This window comes from Rousettus aegyptiacus, unplaced genomic scaffold (genome assembly GCF_014176215.1).
Source record: "Rousettus aegyptiacus isolate mRouAeg1 unplaced genomic scaffold, mRouAeg1.p scaffold_m13_p_9, whole genome shotgun sequence".
Lineage (NCBI taxonomy): Eukaryota > Metazoa > Chordata > Mammalia > Chiroptera > Pteropodidae > Rousettus > Rousettus aegyptiacus.
The window spans coordinates 22223169-22246754 of record NW_023416312.1 but is presented as its reverse complement, the minus strand read 5'-3'; the positions used below and the strand labels follow the sequence as shown (position 1 = coordinate 22246754).

Below are 23586 nucleotides of genomic sequence, written 5' to 3'. Positions count from 1 at the left end.
CTACTCTAAAATTGAAGAAACTGAGTCTCTGAGAGGTTAAATAATTATTCCGTACATGCATGCATATGTATACATACACGCACGCATATACGTGCGTGCATGCACACACACACACCACCACCATCACCACACCACTACAATCACTACACTGTCACACATATAGTATACATGACAAAGTCAGGATGAAAACAAAAAATTATCTGATTGTGCATATTATTGCTTACTCATCATTTCATCAAGATCAACTTGTTACAACCAGGCAGGTTCTACATTGATAGAGAGAGCTATCAAGAAGATGATCAAAGAAAGAGAGCTAGGGGTTAGTTTCATGGAATTCAATTAAGAGAACTATGAAAAATCTCTGGTGGCATTCCTTTGATACTACATAGAAACAGTCTCTGGCTTCTTCTTTCTAGAATGGCACTCTGAATAAATTATAGTATTGTGTGGACTCTGCTTAGGAGGGGTCTATGACTGTGTCTTTTTGATCCTGACAATAAGATAATAAATTTTGTGACTAAATAGATTAAATAAATTCTAAGTTCCCTGGTGATTTTCTTGAGCCCTCCTATCTCAGATGTTACATTTCTTCACTTGACAACATTAACCATATTCATACCTTTCCAAGTGATTCTGCTTATTTCAGTAATCCCATTTAGAAGAGCTTAGAGAACTATGCAGTAATGCTGTGCTGTGACCATAGGTTCTCTACTCTCAGAATATTACCTCAAAAAATCTCTCTCCCTATTGTTTTAGGTAAAATCTCCTTTAAAAAAGAAAGAATAGGAGCGAATTTTGCAGAAATGAGTCAAGAAGCTATGATCTAAAGGAACTCATGTGGATATTTCTGCTTGTGTCTGTGCTGAAAGTTCTCCGTGACCTAGGTAGTTTTGAAAAAGTCTCCATCATGAATTAGCCTTACTAGAACAAAAAGATCTATGTGTATAGAAGTTATGGCAGAAGTTGATTAATTGTGGTGATGACATTCAAGAGGCTACCCTGTAATAATAACAAAAAAAAATTCTTGTGCTTTCTAAGTCAGCTACTGGAAACTATTGTTGCCAGAAGCATTATCTCAAAAATGACATATAATTTCACATTTGTCCCTGACATTCACTCTGGGCTTCTCAAAATTATTTTCCTCTTAGTTGGTTGTTTCAGTTAATTAGACTAAAAATATTTAGTCTAATGAGGCAGAATGTCATAAATATTTGGGCAGCAACTTTCTTAAAAGTTATGGAAAATATGACATGTAATACATAAATCTTTGCCACTTAAACAAGAAAAGGATAAAAGTTTTGCCAAATTTAAATTATAGAAGTTTAAAGTTCAATGAGTAAAAAACTATTTTTGATTCACATATCATGTTATTGATATTTGAATTAGAAATATTAGAAATCAGTGCCAACAAAACTTCAAGCTAAAATTTCCTTAAGGGGAAACTAGCAAGAAAGAGATACATTTGTCTTATTCTAATAAGACTCAAAGTGTACAGATATGACACTATCTGAGGAGCTTATATATTCTGGGTTACTTGAAAGATACATTTCTTAAAGTAGAAAAGAGTCTCATTTACTTTAGCTTATGAAATATACTTTAAAATCCCTCAATTTTGTTATTTCTAATTTCATGCTGGCCCAAAACCTTGATAATAGCTTCCTAGATATATCTATTTCTAGAAAAAGAATTCAAGGATAGGGGAAAAACACCATAATTTAATGAGTTGCCTTTCTGGTTTACATAATGGTCTCCTAGGAGTTGTAGTCTGGAAAGAATTTTCCAGGATCCAACCTTCCCAGAGTGCGCTGACAATGTTGAGCCTATGCCTACATGGTTAATTGATTGCTCTAAGTAAGATCAGCCATAAGGCAGCATTAACCTGAGAGATACTAATACTCCCTGAGACAATGAGACTAGTGAGTAATATGACAAAGAGACTACATGATATTCTTCCTGTGGTTTATATTGAAGCAGAGATCGTATGGCCTACAAAGCCAAAAGTCTCAACTATCTATATACCTCTATAAAAAATGTTTATTGATCCCTGTGTATGTGTGTCCATATACACAGGCACACAAATAAATGAATATGAGTGTCTCTATTTAAAAACCAAACTCTTTTGAGAGGTCAACATATGCTAAAGAAATGAATTTCAGGTATTAGGTGCATGTGTTTATACATATGTATGTGTTTGGGAGGGTTATACTTAGGCACAGGTGAACCATCACGGGAGCTCTTGAATACATAATTAGGGAAGCAGAGAAATGAGGAAGAAGCAGAAATTCATTATGGCAGCTTTTCTAGCTGTACTTTTCTCTGAAGCCACTGGATTCGTGTGGCTTAATTACACATATTTTCTCTCCTTTTCCTTTTTGGAGAAAGCACAAAGATAATACAATATGGTGGGTGCTCAATAAAATTTTGTTCAATTAATCTCAAAGTTAATTATATAAAAAAACCTTTATAATTTGATTTACTAAAACAAGCGCTGACTTGTGTGGTGGTTTAAAAATGTTTATGGTTTCCTTAAAGGATCAGTTTCCTTTTAAAAAAGACTCTCTAAAATGGAGGAGACAATCACTATCAGAAGCTAATCCTGATCTCATATCTTATTTCTAAACAATGGCTGCAAGCCAGTTGGAGGAGAGAGTCCAGAAGTGATGAAAAACCTTGGGTGGACCAGCAGTCAGGAGCAAGAAAGCCAAGTGCCTTTCCCTGTGGACACCAAGGAAAGCAAGTGTTTAGCAGAACTTAGCTTTCAGTAACTAAATGGAATGAGCACTTACTCTGTACTCAGTAGTTCAGATTTGCTAAACTCCTGTTCTACCTATGATGCTATGTTGCTTATAAGACAAACGTTATCAAGGCATCCAAAGCCATCCATATCTTGGCCCAACTTAGCTTTACAGCTCATCTCTTGTATACCATACTTCAATTTTTACACTTTAAAAATTCTTAACTTTGTGTTTTTCAGCACATGCAAGATTGCATTATTCCTCTTCTTCTTTGTACTATTTCCTCTGTCTAGAATGTTCTTCTTACCTTTCTTCACCTGGCCAAGGCCACTTCATTACTTAAAATTGTTTAGGGATCATCTACATTAAGCTTCCCTGAATTCTCTACAAAAATAAATGCCCATCTTTGGTTTTCACAGAGCAAACACAATATCTTATTATTATGATACCATATTGCCTTGAAATTATTTGTTCACTTATCCCAATCTTCCCTGCCAAATTAAAAGTTCGTGAAGGGGTGGAGCAGTATCATTGTCTAAGATCTTCCACATTTACCACTTGGCATATAGTAATAGGTCAATAATATTGGCAGAACTATGTGTTGAATTTATTGGTATAAATAAAATACATAGGTAAGCAAGCCATATATCTGTACTCCTCGATGATTTGAAGAAGGCCATTACTTTCTCTTAGCTAACCTGAGAATGTAACATATCACATTATATACCTTAGGTAATAGTGAGTAAAAATGAAATTTATTATATTAGGGAAGAGAAAGGTATTCCATTTAGTTCATATAAATATAACATGCTAAGGCAGCAAATCTTCGGAAACTAATGGAGAAACAAACGAGATAGCAAGGAGAAGGCTTCAGGCTTATAATCATTATTTGACTACAAAAATGAGGCAAGTCAAGAAACCAAATGTAGTTTACCAAAGTATAATGTCAAGGGTCTGGCTGAACTACCAAGTCCCTACACCCCCAAACATTATAGACATTATAATAAGGAAAATCACATGCATAAAGTAAACATAAATCAGGGGCTGAGCAACTTGTGGTCTGACAAACTGTACCTTTGGAAGAGGTCCAAGAGCAGTTTGGGAGGGATAATACAGCAGACATCAAGTGCCCCTGACCACTTCCCTAGCATTCACATCCACCCACAGAATCCTGTTTACTGGGAACACTCACAACTCTATGCCTGGGGACTTTCTCAGGTCACAAGAACATGGAGCTCATGTGCACAGAACAAGTCAGAAGTGCCAGAAAGTTAGTGTCCCAGCATTATCCCTCAATCAGTGATGAACAGGGCACTGGTTTATAAATATGCCATATTCTTGCTCTCTTGATTGAATAAGTCTGAGGTATGTTCTGTTTCCTATAGTTGTCCCCAGAGGTTGAGGTCTAGCTGCCTATAGTGGTAACTGACTTAATGACACATTTTTTCAGCTTCCTTCCCTTCCCTGGCTCACTTCTTCACTCTCCTAGCTGTGTTTTCTAAGACCCTATCTTAAAAAATTTACTTGTTCTTGAATCTTTATTTCAGGGTTTGTTTCTAGGGGAACCCAAATCAAGATAGGTGTTCATGGTGGGCAAAGGATGAGTAAAAAGGTATGGTTTTGAATTATCAATATAACTTTCTAGCTGAATAATTATTTGGCAACTCCAGACCTCAGGTAACTCCCACTGATATGGTCCCAGTCCAAGTAAATTAAATACTCTTGTGAATCTATGTTTCCTCGCCTGTTCTATCATATATTCATCATGTCATGGAAGTAAAAATCACTTTTCTCAAGACACTATGGTTTTAGGTTGTTAACATTTGTGACAGCTTGTGTCTTTGATTACCCATTTCTTGCTGCCACTAAAGAGGGCTGAGCTCGCCCAAAGAGGGTAAAAAGGAAGAAAGAGGAATTAGCACCAGACAAATGAAGCGAAGGCACAAGAAAGAGGTGAAAGCAATTTTTTTGGAGGACAATCACAAAACTACCACAGCTATTATTATGAAATAAAATGCATATACTATTAGAGATGTGGTATAAATTTGAATAACTTGTAAAGCCTGGTAAGGAAAGGTTTTTGCTAAGTGCATTAGCAACTAGTTACATAACATTTTATCTAATATACAAAATCAGTATTGACTTTATAGATGTGGTCCAAACTCAGAGCTAGAATACTCACACCTTGCTATCTTCGAATTATTAATAAGAGAGCATTGCTTAATTAGCATCTTAAATGCAAAGATGACAATGAAAATTACATTGAGAATAGGAAAATCACTTCTGATTTTAAAAAGATGATGGATCATGCATTGTGGGAATGAGTTTCATAAACTTATTTTGCCAAAATAATAGATATAATGAAAGATTGATTTTCATAGTCATAAAGGTACCAAACATGTCTGTGTGTATGAGTGAGAAAGCCGGGGGTGGGGGTGGGGGTAGAGAAAGGAGAGAGAATACACTAGGGGTAGTGCTTGCATGTGGGTGAGGACTAGCTTAGGGCTGGCTTGAATGGTATGGTCTCTGCTTTTAGATTAGAGCCAACCAAAGCAGCTTGTGAAGCTTCACAGACATTGTGATAGTCCCAGGCCTCTTAGAGAGCAATGAAAAAATATTTGGATATAACTGGTATGCTGGCATATGTTGAGGGTGGAGAAGAAGAAGGATGAGAAACAGAAGAGGAAAGAAGGCTCCATGGGAAAATGCTTATCATATCCTCCAATGTCATGACAGAGTTGCTGCTGAAAAACTCAGTATTATCTTTCCATTTTTTTTTTACTGAACAGAGTGAATTTTAAGTTTGAAGTTCTACCTTTCCATTATGTGCTTTAGGGTAGGAGTCCCCAATCTTTAGACCAATACCAGTCCACTGCCTGTTAGGAACCAGACTGAACAGCAGATGGATGGTGGGCCAGTGAGCGAAGCTTCATCTGTAATTTGTAGCCGCTCCCCAGCACTAACATCACCGCCTCAGCTCCACCTCAGCTCAAGCATTAGATTCTCATAGGAGCACTGGTTCCTGGTGCCAAAAAGGTTGTGGACTGATGTTTTAGGCGACATTGTTGAATCCTACCTAGATCTCCTCAGATCCCGTGGACCAGCTCTGTGTGCCCATCTCTAGTTTGAGTGCTTTTCTGCGAATAGTTTGCACCTGTGACCCTTCAGCAATCTGCCCTTCAGCACTGAAGCTAGAGGTCTAGGAATACTTTGAAGTATAAAGTTGTCAGATAAAATACAGAACTCCCAGTTACATTTGAATTTCAGATAAATGATAAATAATTTTTAGTATAAAAATATACTAATGTTTATATAGCATATAAATGAAAGTATTTCAAACCAGACAGAAAAAGATGAAAATCACATGTTGCTTTTAGGTTTATATGTGGGATATAAACCTAAAAGCAACAAATGAGCAGGACAAACAGAGACTCATGGGTATGAACTATAGACTAGTGATTACCAGAGGACTATAGAGTAGTGGTTACTAGTGGGTGGGGGAGGAGAGGAGAGGTAGACGGGGTAAAGGGGATAGGGGAAGGGTGAAGTAGGTAAAGGGGATCAAATATATGATAGCTGAAGAAAACTGGACTTTGGGTGGTAAACACACAAACACAATAAACACAATAAAATATACAGATGTCAAATGATAATGTACACTTGAAAATTATATAATTGCATTAACCAATATTACTCTAATAAACTTAATAAAAAATAAAAATAAAATAAATGAAAATATTTCTTGGGACATACTTGAAAAAAAGTTGTTTATCTAAAATTCAAATTTACCTGGGCATCCTGTATCTTTATTTGCTAAATTCAGAAACTCTATCCAAGTGAATTCACAGTCAACAACTGATTGGTATAGAAGTGTGACGGTCCAGCTCCTCAAAATGGAAAAATTCAGAGATATAACTTATGCTAGAGTCCCTTCTAGGATCAAGCTGACTCCACCTGAGGGCATTGCTTATTTTTTCTCCTATCCTTATTCTGTTTCTCTTACTCCCTTACTGGTTTCCCCTGGAATCGCTTAATAAATCACCCCCTTATGAATCTTTGTCAGAGGGTTTATTTCCGGGAGAGCATGATAGACATCTCACAAATTATGCCGCATTGACAACTCATCATGATGTAAAAGGAATTAGGAATCACTGCCTGGAAGAGCATTCTGTTTATTAACTATAGTTTACATTTACATTTGCTTCTTGTGTCAAGTCCCTAGCAACCAGTGAAGAGTCATGTGTCATGTTCTTCTGAGAAGCTGCTGGGCCTTGCCCAACCCATTCATGCTTTTCCCTGCTTTGAAATGACTGAAAAGTAATAAAGTCAGCCAGGCATCTGATAAAACACTGTTTCCACTGATACGATGTGAGTGTTAAAAAAGAATGTCCCAGCCCTGTTGTTCCAGGAACAGAGCAATGAACCATGATGAAATATGTATTGTGGAGGAGAAAGGGGAATTAGCTGCTAAGCTGGGTCAGGTAATAGACCAAAGATACTGGGATCTTACAATCTTCTTCCAACCATTTGCTGTTCCATAGCCTAAAATGAATTACAGGGGAAAATGCAAGTCTGCTTGTAGAATGCAAGGAGAAAAGAAAATCCTCCAGGTTTCACCTTACTTTGCAGAATTACTGCCTCTCCAAGCAAACAAAAGGGAGTTAACATCTTTAGGTGATGGGAGTTAAGAAAAGATGGGCCACCTCTGCACCAACTTTCTAAGGAATAATTTGGGATAATGTAACTCATATCACTGGGGCAGTCTATTAATGAGCCAGTCTGTTAATTGTGATAAATGCATATTCTAGGAAAAGGATATTTTGCTCTACTGATCTCCCAAACATCCTTACTCCCTTTCTTAATGACAAAACACTGTTCTTGGCATGTCTAAGCCAAAGTATCCCTGACTACTATATTTTGATTATCTGTAAACCATTTCAGGTATTTACAATTTAAAAGACAAAGTCTTTTAGAGACCTTCTTCCAGTTTAAAATAAGAACAAGAAACCCCTGGGTCAATACACCAGTTTTTGGTGAAACATGTCCATATAGCTTTCCAGCTTTGTGGTTATTTATATTCAGCAAGAGATAAGACACAATGAATAAACTGAGGCAGACAAAATCTGGAAGAATGGTACAAGCACTGTGATATTGGAGACCATGACCTTTATTCTTGTTGAGTAACTCTAAAACAAATTAATTTAAAAGGAAATAATCTAATTTTGTTTTGTGGGCCAAGAGACTTTGGTTTATTTTTTTTAAGAAAAAGAATTCCATATTTCTTCTTTCTCTCTCCCTCCCTCCCTCTTTCCTTCTCTCTCCTATTCCTCTGTCCTCTCTCCCTCTGTCTGTCTGTCTCTGTTTGTCTATATATCTGTATACCTGCCTATCTATCATCCATCCATCTATCTATCTATCTATCTATCTATCTATCTATCTATCTATCTATCTTTCTATTTATCATCTATCTATATCTCTCTCAAATGCTAGCCTGAAGTATAAGCCAAGATGGCTCATCCATGAAGTCCCTAAGAGGCTGATCAAAAACTGCAACACTAAACTAGTTGCTTATCATCTCTAAGTAATTTCGATGTCTTAAGAGTCAGGAGTTGAACAATCAAAAACAAAAATGATATTTTTATACAAAGTTTTCTGGGACAGAACATGGGGCTACTCTAAGGGAGGTCAAAGGTAACTATTTCAAGGACAAAGGCAACCATAGTTTAAATTTTATCACAAAGGAAATATATACATAGTCTTGAAAATTTGGAAAATATTGAATATGGTGATGAGCTTTTGATAGTGGATAAATTATTCATTTTATGCTTCCATATGTTTTCCTGTGCAGTTTTACATAAAGTGATATGTTCAAAGAAATGCTTCAGGGAAAAAAGAAACAGGTATGAAGTGCCACCATGAAAAAAAAAACAACAACAGTCTTGAGAGTGTCCTCTCTAGGGGAATTTGCTCTTCTATATTCTAAAATGAATAACAAGGAGAATGTATTTCTGCTCATAGAGCCTAAGAAGGTTTTACTATTCTGGCTTTGAAGAATTACTGCAGCTCTAAGCAAACAAAAGTGAGTTAACATTTTGGATGAAGCAGAGAAACATGAGGATAGGTCTTTTTTCTCATTGCTGCCTTTGAAAATACATTAATCATGAAAGTAAGCCTTGATTTCTGCCCCAATAAGATAAAGAAAATTAAACTTGATATGAGAAGACTATGCTCTTGGCTATCCTTTCTATTTCTATTTCCTTTTCTTGACAAGGTGATAGCTCTGTGCATAGGAGATTCTCACTTGGCCCAACCGATGAGTTAGAGGAGGTGAAAGTAAAATTTATGGAAATGCTCGAAAGTGATTAAAATGATGAATTATTAATAATTTTCAAAAGCTATCAGGAACATCCATGATGCTTAGTGGTTTTTTTTTTCAGAAGTTTAAACAAAAAAAAAAGATTGAGAAATCAATAAAAAGAATTTTTGTTTCTCTGTACATCTCTATTTGAACTGTAGCCCTGAGTTCCATGACATAGTTTCATCCCTGCAGGCAACAGACAATTTCAATCACTGTAATTCCGGAAGTGTAAGTGCTTTCCATTTCAACTAAAAAATATCCCCCTGGCTTTCCATGCTATGTTTGAGGAGTTCTCAAAGAGATAATACTTTACAGACACCTAGAAGCACCATTTGAATGGAAATACAACACTGTTATCCTCAAACAATGAGAGTTACATATTGTTTCCCAGCTCCAAACTGCACGTGTCTTACCTGTCTGAACTGGGGGCTGACTTTAAACTCCGAAAATGTTGGCTGTCTAAGTCCATGCTGTAGCTCCTTCCACTTTCAGTTTTGGGAGTTATGATGATTTCTCCTCTGGTTGCTGATCTAAACTTGCTAAGAAGAAATCTGAAAGTATACATATGTATATTTAAAAGATAGGAAAGAAAGCATTTCAAAATATAATTTCAAAAATACCATTTGTAGTACTTTCAATAGTAAATGATTCTTCAGTCAAGTGGGCTTAGGCCTGAGAGGTTGTGGGGTATTCCCGTGCCTCTATAGTATAGTGTCAAGGGTGGTGGATGAGAAGGTTATGATATTCCCCCAAGGCCATAACACTGGTTGGTAAGGCAGGCCTCTGTCCCTGACAAAAAAAAGAGACCATTGACGTTGGGAACTTAATCATTGTTACCTGAGAAGGGATAAGTACTGCCTGGGCTGAGCCTGTCTGCCGGGGTGCTGAGAATAAAGAGTTTGAACTCACCTTGCTAGAGAGGGGAGCTCTGATGGTCCTAAGACAAACTGAGGTGGCAACTTATTAGACTGCAGCTCCATGAGAGCAGCAACTCTGCTCTTGTTCCCTCCAAGTTCCCTGAGTCTAGATTATGCCTGGCACATACTAGAACCCAACCAATTCTTGTGGAATGAGTGACTGAAATCATGTAGTAGGAACCATCTTTTTATCTTCCATGACATTTTTCCCTGTGGGAATAAAGTTTAAACAATGGAGTGTCTCATGTGGCATGAAATGTGATTGCATTCCTACTTCACTAAATTATTTGGAACTTGAGTAAAAACAGCTTTCAAGAACCAAGATTCAAGTAATAATCTAGGCTAATGAATGCTCAAAACATGGGGGTTTCCTAATTCACTTTGATAAAAAACCAAAACTATATTCTTTTTTTTGTGATGGCACTAGGAGAGGTCAGTTCATTTAGTCAACATTCTACAGTTTTCTAAGTGGGGGGCGGGCAATGTATCCAAGGTTATTAGGACAATCATAATGGAATATGCCAAGTTGTCTCTGTTTCAAAGACCACTGGAAGAGTGTTTTGCAGTGTCAGAAACTGCAATCTAACTGGAAAAATTATATTTTTGTTGAGAATAGCACTTAATATTGTGTAAATCTATACTGCTCTGAGAATCACCTTGTACATGTTCCCACTTCCACACTTCTACTCAAGATGTCTCGTGCACCTCAATCACTCTTCTCCACCATTTGCTATCCTGGACCCATTCCATCTTTTAAAGTCCTCAGCAAGTCCCACTTACAATTCCATGTCTTTCCCGATGACCCCTGTGTCCTCCTGACATTGATTACCTAAACCACTTATTTAATATTTACTTATTGCCTTATGACATCTCTTGTAGTTAATTAACACCTTGTCTTGTTTTAGAAAGTCTTTCAAGCAGCTCATATTGTCATGTTATATTTTCCTAAAATTCTTCTATACATATTCACTTTCCAGGTGTGTACCTTTTCCCCTCAACTAGGAATTATATTTCTCGAATACTGAGAAACATCAGGTCCCAGTTATGAGTTCCAACGGGGCTCAGTCCAGTGCTATAACTGTTTTTAACAATTCACGATGTATATAATTCACTGTGCTGTGAGTTGCTTATTGTCCCCCAGTTCCAAGCCCATCACTCTATAACCTATGCAAGCTTATCCTTCTATAATCTACACAGGTGCTTGAACTTGGGTCTACAAACTAAAGATCCTAAAAGCACTTGTAGGCCCTGAGTTACTTATTCAATCATGCCACTGATTGTTTTTGATGAGCCAGACACCATGCTGGATACTGTAGCACAAAAACAAGAAAGTCACAAGTTTAACACTGAGATCGCTTATAATTAAGTAGTGGGGGGGGGTGGTAATAAGTGGTGTCAGAGTGCAATGTAAAGTGTGATACACAGGCACAAGGCATTGTGGAAGTCCTGAGTAGTGACAAATGGATTCAGCATGGTAGGATTGATCAATACATCAGATATATGGTCACTCTATGCTACCTTTCCATTCATCTCTGCTAATTAATAAAGACATGATGAGTCATGAGTGTTTGAGTTAGAAGACACTCAGGTTTCATTCCTATTTACAGTTCGAGATTCTAAAAAACAACAATAATAACAACGATAACAAAGACTTTCTGTAGAGCCAGGGAAAGCCTCAGACACTGGCAGTCTCTCACATTGATTTCTACTGAGAAGACAATTCAATGCTATTTGGAAAGAACCATAAAGTAACTTGGTATATATTAGAACTCTCATTACTTCAGCCACAAAATTGGTCAACAGCTACCTGAAGAACAGACTTCAAAATGTGAAACAGCAGTTTGCCTTTTGGTCCTTATAGCTTGCATTTTAGGGGCCACTTTTCTTCCTGATGGAATCCTCTTGCTCCTAGTTTCCCAATGCCTTTCTGAATTTACTTTCCTATGTGCCTCCCATTTCTATTTTTAGTATCTGACATATATATTTGCTTTCTGAATTAAGTTACTGAGATAGCCAAATGTGATTTTCTTTCTCTTAAGGAAGGCTAGATTTTAAACAGGGGATATAACATTTTTAGCCCAATTAATAAATCTTTGATTTGGATATTCATATATTAGCATTCAGGTTGAGGGGAGAGGTGCTGACATTCTACAACAAAGGCAGTCATCACATCTTTATAAACAAGAATGGCCCTGACTTGAAACCTTCTACCTAAAAGCAATGAGAATCATTTGGTACAAAACCAGATAGGTCAAATGCAAGAAAAACTCTTATATGTTCAGATTAGAGGGAACCTTTATTAATCTAAGACTGAAAGTTATTAAAACTACACTTTCCGAGGAGAATGACAGGACAATGTTACCTTGGTTAAGTCACTGACCTTCTCCGGGTCACTGAAATGACATCAGACTTCAAAAACTAAGGAGTCTTTATTTTAGAGGTGTCTGGAATAAAGGAAAAATTCCCTTGGAAAGGCTGTGTCTTACCCCTTTCTCCTGGGCCCATCGTGGCTGGCCTTCTGCCCGGAAAAAGGTAAAGTGTTTGACTTCTCTGTGTCCTGGCGGGTTTGTTCTTGGTTTTGTATTTCTTCAGCTCCTCGTTAAAAATAATCAGAAGACAAATTTACATACAAAATGACCAGAAATTAGAGCAATTTTCTATTTTTCAGTAGGACAAAGAAGTCTATAATAATTGGCAATGATGTCTCCCATTCTAAGAAATCCAGTCATAGAGTTATTTCTAACCCATTTGGTTTGTTCCAGAGTTAAATGAGGACTAAGATCAGGACTCATCTGTTGGTGGGGGGTCTTACTGAGATAAGCTTTATAGGGATGACTACAGTGGAAGAATAATACATCCTCCCTCTAAAGGTATTTTTAGGACAGAGGATTCATATATCTAGAGACTGAATTCAAGCATGGAATTCTAGAAACAGTATCCTGAACACCTAAGCTAGATTTCCTGGGAGGATGAGCACCTATGCATACATCTCATGACTTGAGAAAGAGTCTATACTCTGGCAGGTGTTGAAGTTTGAGTGAAGGAAGTAGCCATAGCTAACAGCTTAATTCTAACTCTACTTCATTCTGTCCATATGTGGCATCAGACTTGATATTGGCCATCTGGCAATCCCTTTCCTTGCTAGTGCCATACTCAGAAGCGGCAATGGAATCAGTTCCAAGCCTCCTAGGCCTTCCTGCCAGACTTCAAAACAAGGGTATTAGTCTCTAGTATATGAAAGATGAGATATTTTAGGAACAGGCCAGAAGATGCCTGCTTACCTTTACTACACAACGCATGAGAAATATGCTCCTAAACACAAGTTTTAGTCAATATTTAACTGATCAAACTATAGTTCGAATGCACACAATAGTATTCATAGGGTGGGGTGTTATTTGCATTTGGTGACAGTATAATTCTTTATTGAGTGAAATTGTCCTGTGCTTTTCAGGCTGTTGAGCATCTTTGGCTCCTGCCCACTAAATGCCATTAACCTCCCTACCTCGCAAGTCACCAAGACAACCGGAAATGTCCCCTTTGCATTTCTAAATGTTTCCTTGGCTTGGAGGAAGGGAGCACAGTACACGATATCACCCCTTGCCTGAGAACCACTGGATTCAAAAAAGTAACATTTAAAAGAAATCTGAAATACATCCTATGGAGAAATCAATGATTGCTTTCACAATATGACAATATAAATCATTTAATTCATCCACTTTCTGTTACTTCCTTAAATGTTTAGTAAAATTGGAAGTGCATGCAGTAAAAGAACTGTCTATGATGAAGATAAATGCTCCTTTTGAAAATCTCAGTGTGTCACATCTATGGAAAATCATTGTGGATTTTCTTTTCTACTGATTTCTTCTGCCCTTGTATGAATTGCAAATTTAGATTTCATGTTTTAAAATGACTAAGGGATTCAGGAAATTCAACTGCATTCATCTGCTACATAATACAAGGAAGTTATTTAGCTTGCCAAAATGAAGATTAAAACAATTTTAAAACCAATAATTGCTTTAACTACCTGGATTTCTTTTTAAGATGGACTGTCGGACAACATCGGTGCCTAGAACATTGGCTTGCTTGAAACGCTTTGCCTTTTCTTCAAAAAACCATTCACCAGTTACAATCCTTAGTTGCCTACTCAAGGAAAAAGGAGATAACATTGAAATTCAGTTATTTAACAAAATAATTTATGCTTGAAAACCCCTAGTTAAGTAAAAAAATAGCCGAATATTTACAAGTCCATCCTAATCTCTAGAGTATTTTATAGTGATTATTATGGACACTATTAGTTGAATACGTACTATGTACCAGGTACTGGCTAATTTCTCTTCATATTTATATTTTTATCCACATAACAACTCTATGTAAACATTATTATCCCCATTTTATAGATGATACAACTGAGATAGAGTAATAAAGTGATGTGTCTCGCATCACATTATCTGGTAAGTAGTAGAGCAAGGATCCCATCCCAAGAAGTCTGGCCTAGGGCTCAGTGGGTACATAATTTTCAGTGAAAACAATGCGGAAACAAGCGAAAGTTTTGAATTACAAAGGGGTCATAATCAGATTCTGTTTTAGAATGATACCTTGATATAATATGATGACTGGGTTAGAGAAAAGAGAGAATGAGAGAAAGAGACAGGTTGCTATGGCAATAGCCCAGGAGAGAGATGACAAGATTCAAATTAGGGTACTAGTAAGAATAACAGAGAGGAGGAGATAAATTAAAAATGTAGGTTGTCTAAAGGCCTGCCTGGATTTCACAATCAATTGAATGTTGAAGGTGAAAAAGAAGGATTTTGAATAATCAAACCCATCTTTTAAGCCTCAATTGCAATTGTTACACAAACCCTTTACCCCAGATATTCAGGCCTATTTACCATTCTCAGAACATGGCCCACAGACCTGATGGGATAGAAGTGTCCCCTTACTATATTTTAATGGAAAATGAGGTTGAAAGGTAGGATTGAGTCATATAATAAAAATCTTTGACTTTTAAGGAGTTGAAATGCCATTCTGGAAGCACTGGGGAAAATCTGGCAGTTTTTCTAAAGTTCAGATTGGAGCATTATATGGAGAAGGGAGAAACCAGAAGCAGGCAGGCCAATTAGAAGTTACTGCAATAGATGAGATAGAAAATGATGGAGATTTAAACCAGGGTATCATAGGGGCGAGGGGAGAAAAGAAAGATGTAGATACTTGGGTTCATGAGGATGAGAATCAGCAAGATTGGTGACAAGTCTCACATGGTGCCTGAGGAAAAGCAACTGAGGGTCAAATAAAAATTTCTAACCCCAGAGTAACATTTCCATGTGATTCATAACTGATTGGACTTAGAAAATAACAACTGGATCCTAAATATAAAAATCACTCCAAAAAATGTTCAATTGTTCCCCACAGTAATTACTCTGAAATTCTACTTCTGAATGTAGGAGAGAAAAGGCAAGTTATATATGAAAAACAATTGCTCTAAGGGGGAAAAAATTAAAATGGTATCCTTGGAGCAAATTATTCACTTAAATGAAATACCATAGCATGTACATCTCGGACTTACTCCCAAGTCACTAGATCATCTAAATGAGAAGCATTGCATTAGTTCAAAAACTATATAAAATTCACCTATAAAATACATCAAATCTAAGAAGATATAATTTACCAAAACCAAATGCCTGAATGGGTTAAATTATTTCGGGATACATTTCAAGTGCTCTATAGATTTATATATCATTATTTATGTTGAAATTCTAGGTGGTAATTGTGCTATTCTAAATTCTAAACCTCCTAAAGTTTCCTGTGCTTTAGTTATTCAGCCAAATGCAAATTTAGCTACTGTTATGATCGAACTTTGCTGATGAAATTAAAACTACTAATCAGTTGACCTTAAAATGGGGAGATTGTCCTACATTATCTGGGTGAGCCAAAAGTATCAGTGAGTCCTTAAAAACGGAGGAAGAAGAAGTCAGATGCTATGCTGTGCTACAGAATGAGAAGTCAGAGAGATTCCAAACATGAGAAAGATTTGATGTGCTGAGAAAACTTTGAGTTGTAGAGGTCCACATGCAAGTATAGAGAGTGAGGCCTCTAGGAGCTAATCCTGGCCCTCAACTAACAGCCAACAAAGAATTGGGAGTCTCATTCTTACAACCACAAGGGAATCAGATTCTGCCCCCCAAAAAATGAGCTTGAAAGTAGAATTTTCCCAGAGCCTCCTGATAGGAGCTCAGCCAGCCCACATCTTGATTTCAGCCTTGTGAACCGTGAGGAGTCGAACCACACCAATCCAGACCTCTCAGCTATGGAACTATGAGATAACATAGTTGTATTGTTTTAAGCTGCTAAACTGTGGCAATTTGTCATGGTGGCAATAGAAAACTAACACAATAAAAGAACATAGAAATTTATATATTTTTAATATTCATCCAAGAAAGTGACTAGCACAAGTTGTGAGAAGATAAATATGGAAAATTCAGAAGAGCAATAGGGCAGAGGTAAGCAAACTGTGGGCTATGGGCCAAATTAGCCCAACTAGCTGTTTTGTATGGCCTACAAATTAGGGATGTTTTTTAAATTTTTAAATGGTTGGGGGGGAAAAGTCAAAAGAAGACTATTTCATGACATATGAAAATTACATTAATTATATTAAAAATTCAATATCCATAATAGTTTTATTTGAATATTCTCATTCTCATTTGTTTAAATCTATTATTTCTGGCTGTTTTTCTGTTACAACTGCAAAGTTGAGTAGACGAAGCAGAAATCACATGGCCAAAATATCTAAAATATTTTCTAGCATTTTATTTTTTAAAAAAGTTGCTAACTTCTGCAATAGCACAAAGAGTTTACATAAAAAGAAATAAGAACAAGAGAAATAATATCAATCAGTGGTTGAAAACCACCCAATAGTGGGATGCCAAAATCTCAGAGGTTTTTTTTTTATGTCCTTGGGATGTGGGGTGATGTGAAAAGCACACTGAGGACACTTTCACATATGACGGGAAAAAGTAAGACACATCCAGTCTACATGACCCAGGAAATGGGTCTCCGTATCATCTTTACCATATATGTCTAGAGCTGCTAACACCTAACACAAATAAGATCTACCAAGAATTCTTAGTCATTACCTTTTACTATCCTTGTAAGAACACTATTATCCTTTTATTTGCTCAATTCAAATATGCTCTTGAGTCACTTGTAATTTCAGAGCTCTATGACATCAGACCAGTCTCTTGGAATTATGCTCTTGCCATCTTCTCAGGTCCAGGAATTAGATGGAAAGCTTAGAAGAATAAGAAACTAATACCTAGTAACTGTATACCATGCACTAAGTAACATGCTAGGCACTTTATATATACCTCTAATACTCACAATAAGCCATAACGTAGCTATTATCCTTCTGTAAACTAAAGCTCACATAGGTTAAATAATTTGCCCAAAGTTATAAAGATATTAGGACAGAAATAGGATTTATACTGAAATCCACAGCCTTTATATGTGACAAAATCGCTAGATGAGAACTCATACTTGTCAGCTTTAATAAGGCTCTGAATAAGGGTGAAAGCTATGGAAGTCAAGTAATAATGTGTAGTATTTCATATAATGGACTGTGATTGTGTTTGTGTTTGTGTTTGTTGAAGGTAGTGATAGGAACAAAGGAGGGGTGAAAGAGGAAAGAAAATAAACATGATACCCAATATGAAATTTATATCCTTTTCTGCCACATCAATATAATGTGTAAAAAATACAAGGCTTGAAACAGATTTTTTGTTTCCTCTAGGTCATACTCTGAAGAATGAGTTTGACTGAAATTAAGTGAGTTACACTCATTATTTGTGATTAATGATCACTGAGTATTCAAAATTATCTAGGCCCCAATTCTAACATTAAATTCCTGGAACTTCAAACTTTCACTTGAAGCTTAAATGTAAAGTCAAATTCTTAGATTTATATGGGAAAAATAGGTAATCTTACTCTAAAAATGAACAACAGTAACCAAAAATAAATCTTTGTCCTTTTTTTCTATTAACTATTAGAAACCTCTGAGATAAGATATGCTTATTAGAGTTTCCTTCTTATTATTTATAAGGAAAGTAATTAAATTATTTATAAATTTACTCATTACACATCAAATATTTATTGCATTCCTAGTATGTGTTAGGGCCTTTTCTAGGGCTATGAGTATAGACATGAATAAGACAAATGAAGACCTGGGCCTTATGGAGATGATGGTTGATATTTACTCCTTTCTCTCTTTCCAAACAGGAAAAGTAAAAAGAAATCCCTAGATGCTAGACACCTTATGGTAAACCTACAGAACATTATAGACAAAGAGAACATCTTTGTAGCTAGGGAAGGAAAAACAATCCAGATTACATACAAAGAATGACAATTAGAATGGAAATTTACTTCTAACAGTAATAATGAAATCCAGAAGCCAGTGAAATAGAATCTTCAAAGTTCTGAGAAACCATAACTATCAACCTAGAATAACATATCTAGAGAAACCACTGTTCAAGAATGAGGGTGAAATAAAGAAATTTTCATCAAAATAAAAACTGAGATAATTTATTATCAGTAGAGTTTCACTAAAGGAACTTCTAAAGACTATATTTCAAGAGGAGGTAACTAGAGCTGAAATATAAAAAATGGTGAAAAAATTGAACTGGTATAATGTGGATAAGTCTAAATAAATATTGATGTATAAACAAAAATTAAAATATCTAAATTATAGAATTAAAGGATATGTCTAAAATATAAGACAAAAAGTAACATATAAGCAAGAAAAAGATATTTGAAGTTAAAGAACATCAAGTTCTTTTTACTGACTAGAAGAAAGGTAAAACAACTGCTTTGTAAAATTAAATATGAATGTTGTGATTTTTAGGGTATCCACAATAGTAGAAAGGATAAAATGGAATGAGAAAAATATACTTCAATCTATCTAGAGCTGATATGAATAAAAGCAAATATTACAGTAATCACAATAAAGGGAATATAAAAATTGCAGTAAATAAAATGGAGATAACTAGACAAACTCTATAGTTTAAAAAACATTGTCAGATTAAACTTCTAAAATTATATATAGCATATATTCATAGCACGTATATGTATATACAACACGTAAATTATGTATATAGCATACATATAGCAAATATTTAAATACATATTTAAAATAGCATATATGCTATATAGAAGAGTCTCACCTTAAGCATATGGAAAGAAAAAGGTTGAAAGTCAAGTGGTAGAAAAATATGTACCCTGTAAATACCAACTGAAAGAAATATGATAACAGTTGAATTAATAGCTGACAAAATGGACTTTAAGGCCAAAGCGTCTCTAGAGATGAAGGGGTTCACAAAAAAAAACCCAGCTTCAAATCAGTAAAGAAAAGACAGCTTAATAGAAAATTGGGCAATATACATAAGTAGTCATATCATAGAAAAGGAAACAAAAAAGGCCAATACACTTATGAAAAGATGCTCAACTTTATTATTCCAAAATCAATTCCAAAAAAAATTCCAAGATCAGGCTAATTCAGGGTGCTATAGCTGCAGACGTAATGGCAGATTAGGGAAAGGGTGGAGGGGGCAGGTAGATAGGGGTAAAGGGGGTCAAATATATTGTCACAGAGGAGATTTAACTGTGGGTGGTGAACAAACAATGCAATATACATATGATGTATTATTGAATAGTACACTTGAAATCTATACGATTTTATTAACTAATGTTACCCCAATTATTTTAATAAAAAAGAAACATTCAAATTAAAATCACAGTAAGATATCCATTTATATCTACCAGTTTGGCAAAAATTGAAAATTGTCATCATACCAAGTGTTGGTGAGATTGCAAAGCAAAGAAAACTTTTATACAATGCTGGTGGAATTTATACTAGTATAACCACTATGAAAAACAATTTCACATTATCTTGTAAAGCTAAAAATGCTCACAGGATTTGCCCTGCAATTTCATTCCTAGGAGTGCTCCCTAAAGAGTCTTCTCAAACACCTTGGCAGAATTCACAGTAAGGAATACATTTTATATCAAATCCAGAAATAAACACACACACGCACGCGCGCGCGCGCACACACACACACTAAGTACTGGAATATACACATTTACACATTTATATATACATTTGCATTACAGATATATGTGTGTATATATTTATTATTATATACATACACATATATACACATACATGTACACTAGCTATATGTATATTGACATTTTCTATGCTTCTTCATTTTTTTAAATGGAAAACCCACCAATAGATCACGACCCATAGTTTTAAATACTTCACCGTAGAAGAACTCTTGCATATGTTTGTCAGGCCATAAGTACAAAAATATCATGGCAGTATTTTTTGTAACATTATAAAATGAGACAACATAAAGATCCATTAACATGAAAATAGATACATTAGGAGATATAGTGAAGATTAATGTAATGGTGTTAAAGATTGGACTAAGTATGATTTTCATTTCTACAGTATTCAAAAATGAAAAATTAGAAAATTTATTACTTAGGGACACATCCAAGTGCAGTAAAACTATAAAGCAAGGGGAATGAAAAATGTAAAACAAGAATGTTCTTTTCTTAAACTGGATGATATATACAAAGATACATTTTATTATTGTTTAAATCTTCATATACATTACAGAGTGTTGATATGTATGACAGGTTCACATTTAAAAATCCCTCTAGTCCATGTAGGTATTAAAATGCCATACCACAGTGAACAAAGCATTCTAAAAGGGAGGAGGGCTCCTGTATATAATTAATAAGTGGTTAAAAATAGCACATCAAGGCACTCCAAACTGTTTCTTACCACTCCAAAAACCTCTGGGTCAATGTGAGATTACTCTGATGTGAATCTCTCTCTCATAGCAAAGTTATGAATATCTGCTAAACTAGGGGTGACTTCGAAATGACTATGTGGCAACTGTCAATACCCATCAGACCAAAGATCACCAGGAACCCACCTACTGTTGAACAAGTTGAGATTTTTGTTCATTATAATGAAGGAAAACACACACCATGAAGAATCATGGGTTTCTCAGTAAAAGGATGCTTGAAAGGATTTAACATAGGATTTGGGTTTATGTTAGGTAGTTTTGGCAAGTTCAAGGGAACAGATATCTGCTCCAGATTATGTGATGTCAGGACATGGGGACAATGCTATGACTGGTTTCTTAATAAGTTTTATCTAGAAGGAGGGCACACTAGAACAAGTCTAAAGCTGTAGTTGGAAGCAGCAAGTCATTCACATTAGCCAAGAAAGGGGGATGTTTGGTACTTTTAGGCTTGAACAGTCACCCTGAATTTGTCTATGCTTAGACAAGATTATGAAGTGTTCTTATTTTGTTTCACTTCATCATAGGTGCAGAGTGATCTTGGAAGATGCTGATGCTCTAAGATCGTTTATGTCCAACAGGAGAACACCATGGCCTACCTGTGAGTATCAGGCCAGCTCCTAACAACATCAAGACCTATATGTAAGTATCAGACCACTTTCCAGATGTTGGGAGCTGTATTTCTCTTTTGCATAACAAAGGACTATAAATTCCCTTCTGCACTCTCTCTGTGTATGTTCCAACCATTGGTACTTCCTTGTTTCAATTTACTGACAGAGTCTCATATTTCATCTACTTCAGTTGTATTTCATCTAGTTCAGTAGTCATTACCAATTCATCAAAAAAACATCAGAGTCTTCTTTCTTTAAAAAGACAGACTCTCACAAGGACATAAGGCAGCATGAAATGTCACAATATAGCATGAATTGGATCAGCTCATGAAGTATTTCATCTTTTGATTCTCTGTCACATAGCTTTTATCTTTGAGGTCTTTATGAATTCAAATGGGGTGCTAATTAGGAAAAAATGATCATTATGACTGTCTTTCTGTTGAATGGTAACTACCTCCACTAATATAATTGTGGAATTTTGTAGGTCTCATTAAGATAGCAAAATGAACTGGCTATGTCAGGGTCCCTCTCATTCTGTTTCTATAGAGTTTGTTTAAAAACTGACTCTACAGTAATCAACTTGTTAAAATCAGAAGGGGTTGGAGAAAATGTCAAAGGCTGCTCAGCCCATTTTAAGTTAGTCTCTCTCCATCACTCTTTGCTATAATCATTTCAGTGCTACAGCAATAAAACCTCTTTACTTTTACCCAATCCAAGGTAAATGACAATAAAGGCTGTGCTTCCAACTGATTAGAGAATGAGTCACTTTCTGACTCATCCCATCTCTTAGAGGTCATGGTGGAAATTTCGATTTTATGGTCTATTAAACATGGAGACAGCCCAGTGGCATTGCAGCATTCTCTCACAACAAAGGGTGTTCACTGCCAATAAAATATCATTCATGCTTCCTTTTGAAAAACCACTCTATGAATAGCATACAAGATACTTCCAATACTGACAGATTAAGTCTGAGATAACACTCACTAGTACCTGGAATATCGGTGAAGTAATAGTCTGTTTTCAGCTTTAAAAATGAAGAGAGATTTTGATATGTCAAATTATTAAACACTCATCATGTAAATTTCCAGCTAACACAGAAAAATATAACTGTAAGTTATTTCTTTGTTGTCACAGAGGTATAATAATCACACAATGTAAACTCTATTTCTTGCTTAGGACATGTTAATGCATGAAGACAGAATCTATTCCGATGATGAGACAATAATATAATAAACTCACCTTCCTCCTTAGGCTGTGAAGCCACTGAGGGTAGTCCATGTTTCATTCATCTTTGTATCCTTATCCCTTAGTATACCAACAGGTTATCAATGTTGTAAGAGAGATGGATGGATGGGATGATGGGCATAACAATGGGATAGATGGGTGGATAGGTTTATTAAATTATTGTTTCACCAATGAAAGAAGTACATGTGATTCAGATGGTCTGTATTGATGCATTAATATTTCATAAGAAGACACAGAACTTTCAATTTGCTATTATTGATTCTTACACTCTTCTGATAACAATTTATCTCACAGTTATATCTTTCTGTGACAACTGGAAATTTATTCTGTTCAGTGGGCAAATGTATTTCAGAGGGCTCATGTTTTGTGTATGTTTATGTATTTGTGTGTGTTTATCCCCATGCTCGTGGCAGAAGAAAATCACACTTGTTTCACAACTTGCTTAAGCCTGAAATGCTTTCTGTGGAACTCTGCCAACTATTCATCTATTCATTCATTCATTTGTTTATTCATTCATCCATTTAACGAATATTCATTGAATACTTACTATATGATTATGAAGCTTATATTCTAGTGGAAGAAGAAATATAATAAGTAAAATATATAGCCTATTTGTATTAAGGGGAAAAACACAGGAAGTGATTTAGTTTGGGATGCTACTTCTGTAAACACCAACCTACAAGTTCCATTGACTTAACACATTAAAAGTTTATCTTTCAATATAAACTAATGTCGATCTGACAATATTTAGGGGGAACATTTGTGTGAATTACACCTGCAGTTACCATCCATGTTGACTAGCAGACAAGTTGATGGCTAAACTTTCAATTAGCAATGTGTAAATACATAAGCCCCATT

At 35.7% G+C, this 23586-nt stretch overlaps 1 protein-coding gene across 2 annotated transcripts in view; it reads right to left on the bottom strand.

Annotated features, from left to right (window-relative positions):
• Window positions 1-23586, bottom strand: part of SYTL5 (synaptotagmin like 5) — a 127813-nt gene that overhangs the window by 41771 nt on the left and 62456 nt on the right. For both annotated transcript variants that reach the window (XM_016152971.2, XM_016152990.2), the window contains exons 4-6: window positions 14035-14150; window positions 12497-12605; window positions 9507-9644 (exon numbers count right to left, since the gene is read on the bottom strand). In XM_016152971.2, the coding sequence (XP_016008457.2) occupies window positions 9507-9644; window positions 12497-12605; window positions 14035-14150 (363 nt within the window). The remainder of the gene's footprint in view (window positions 1-9506; window positions 9645-12496; window positions 12606-14034; window positions 14151-23586) is intronic.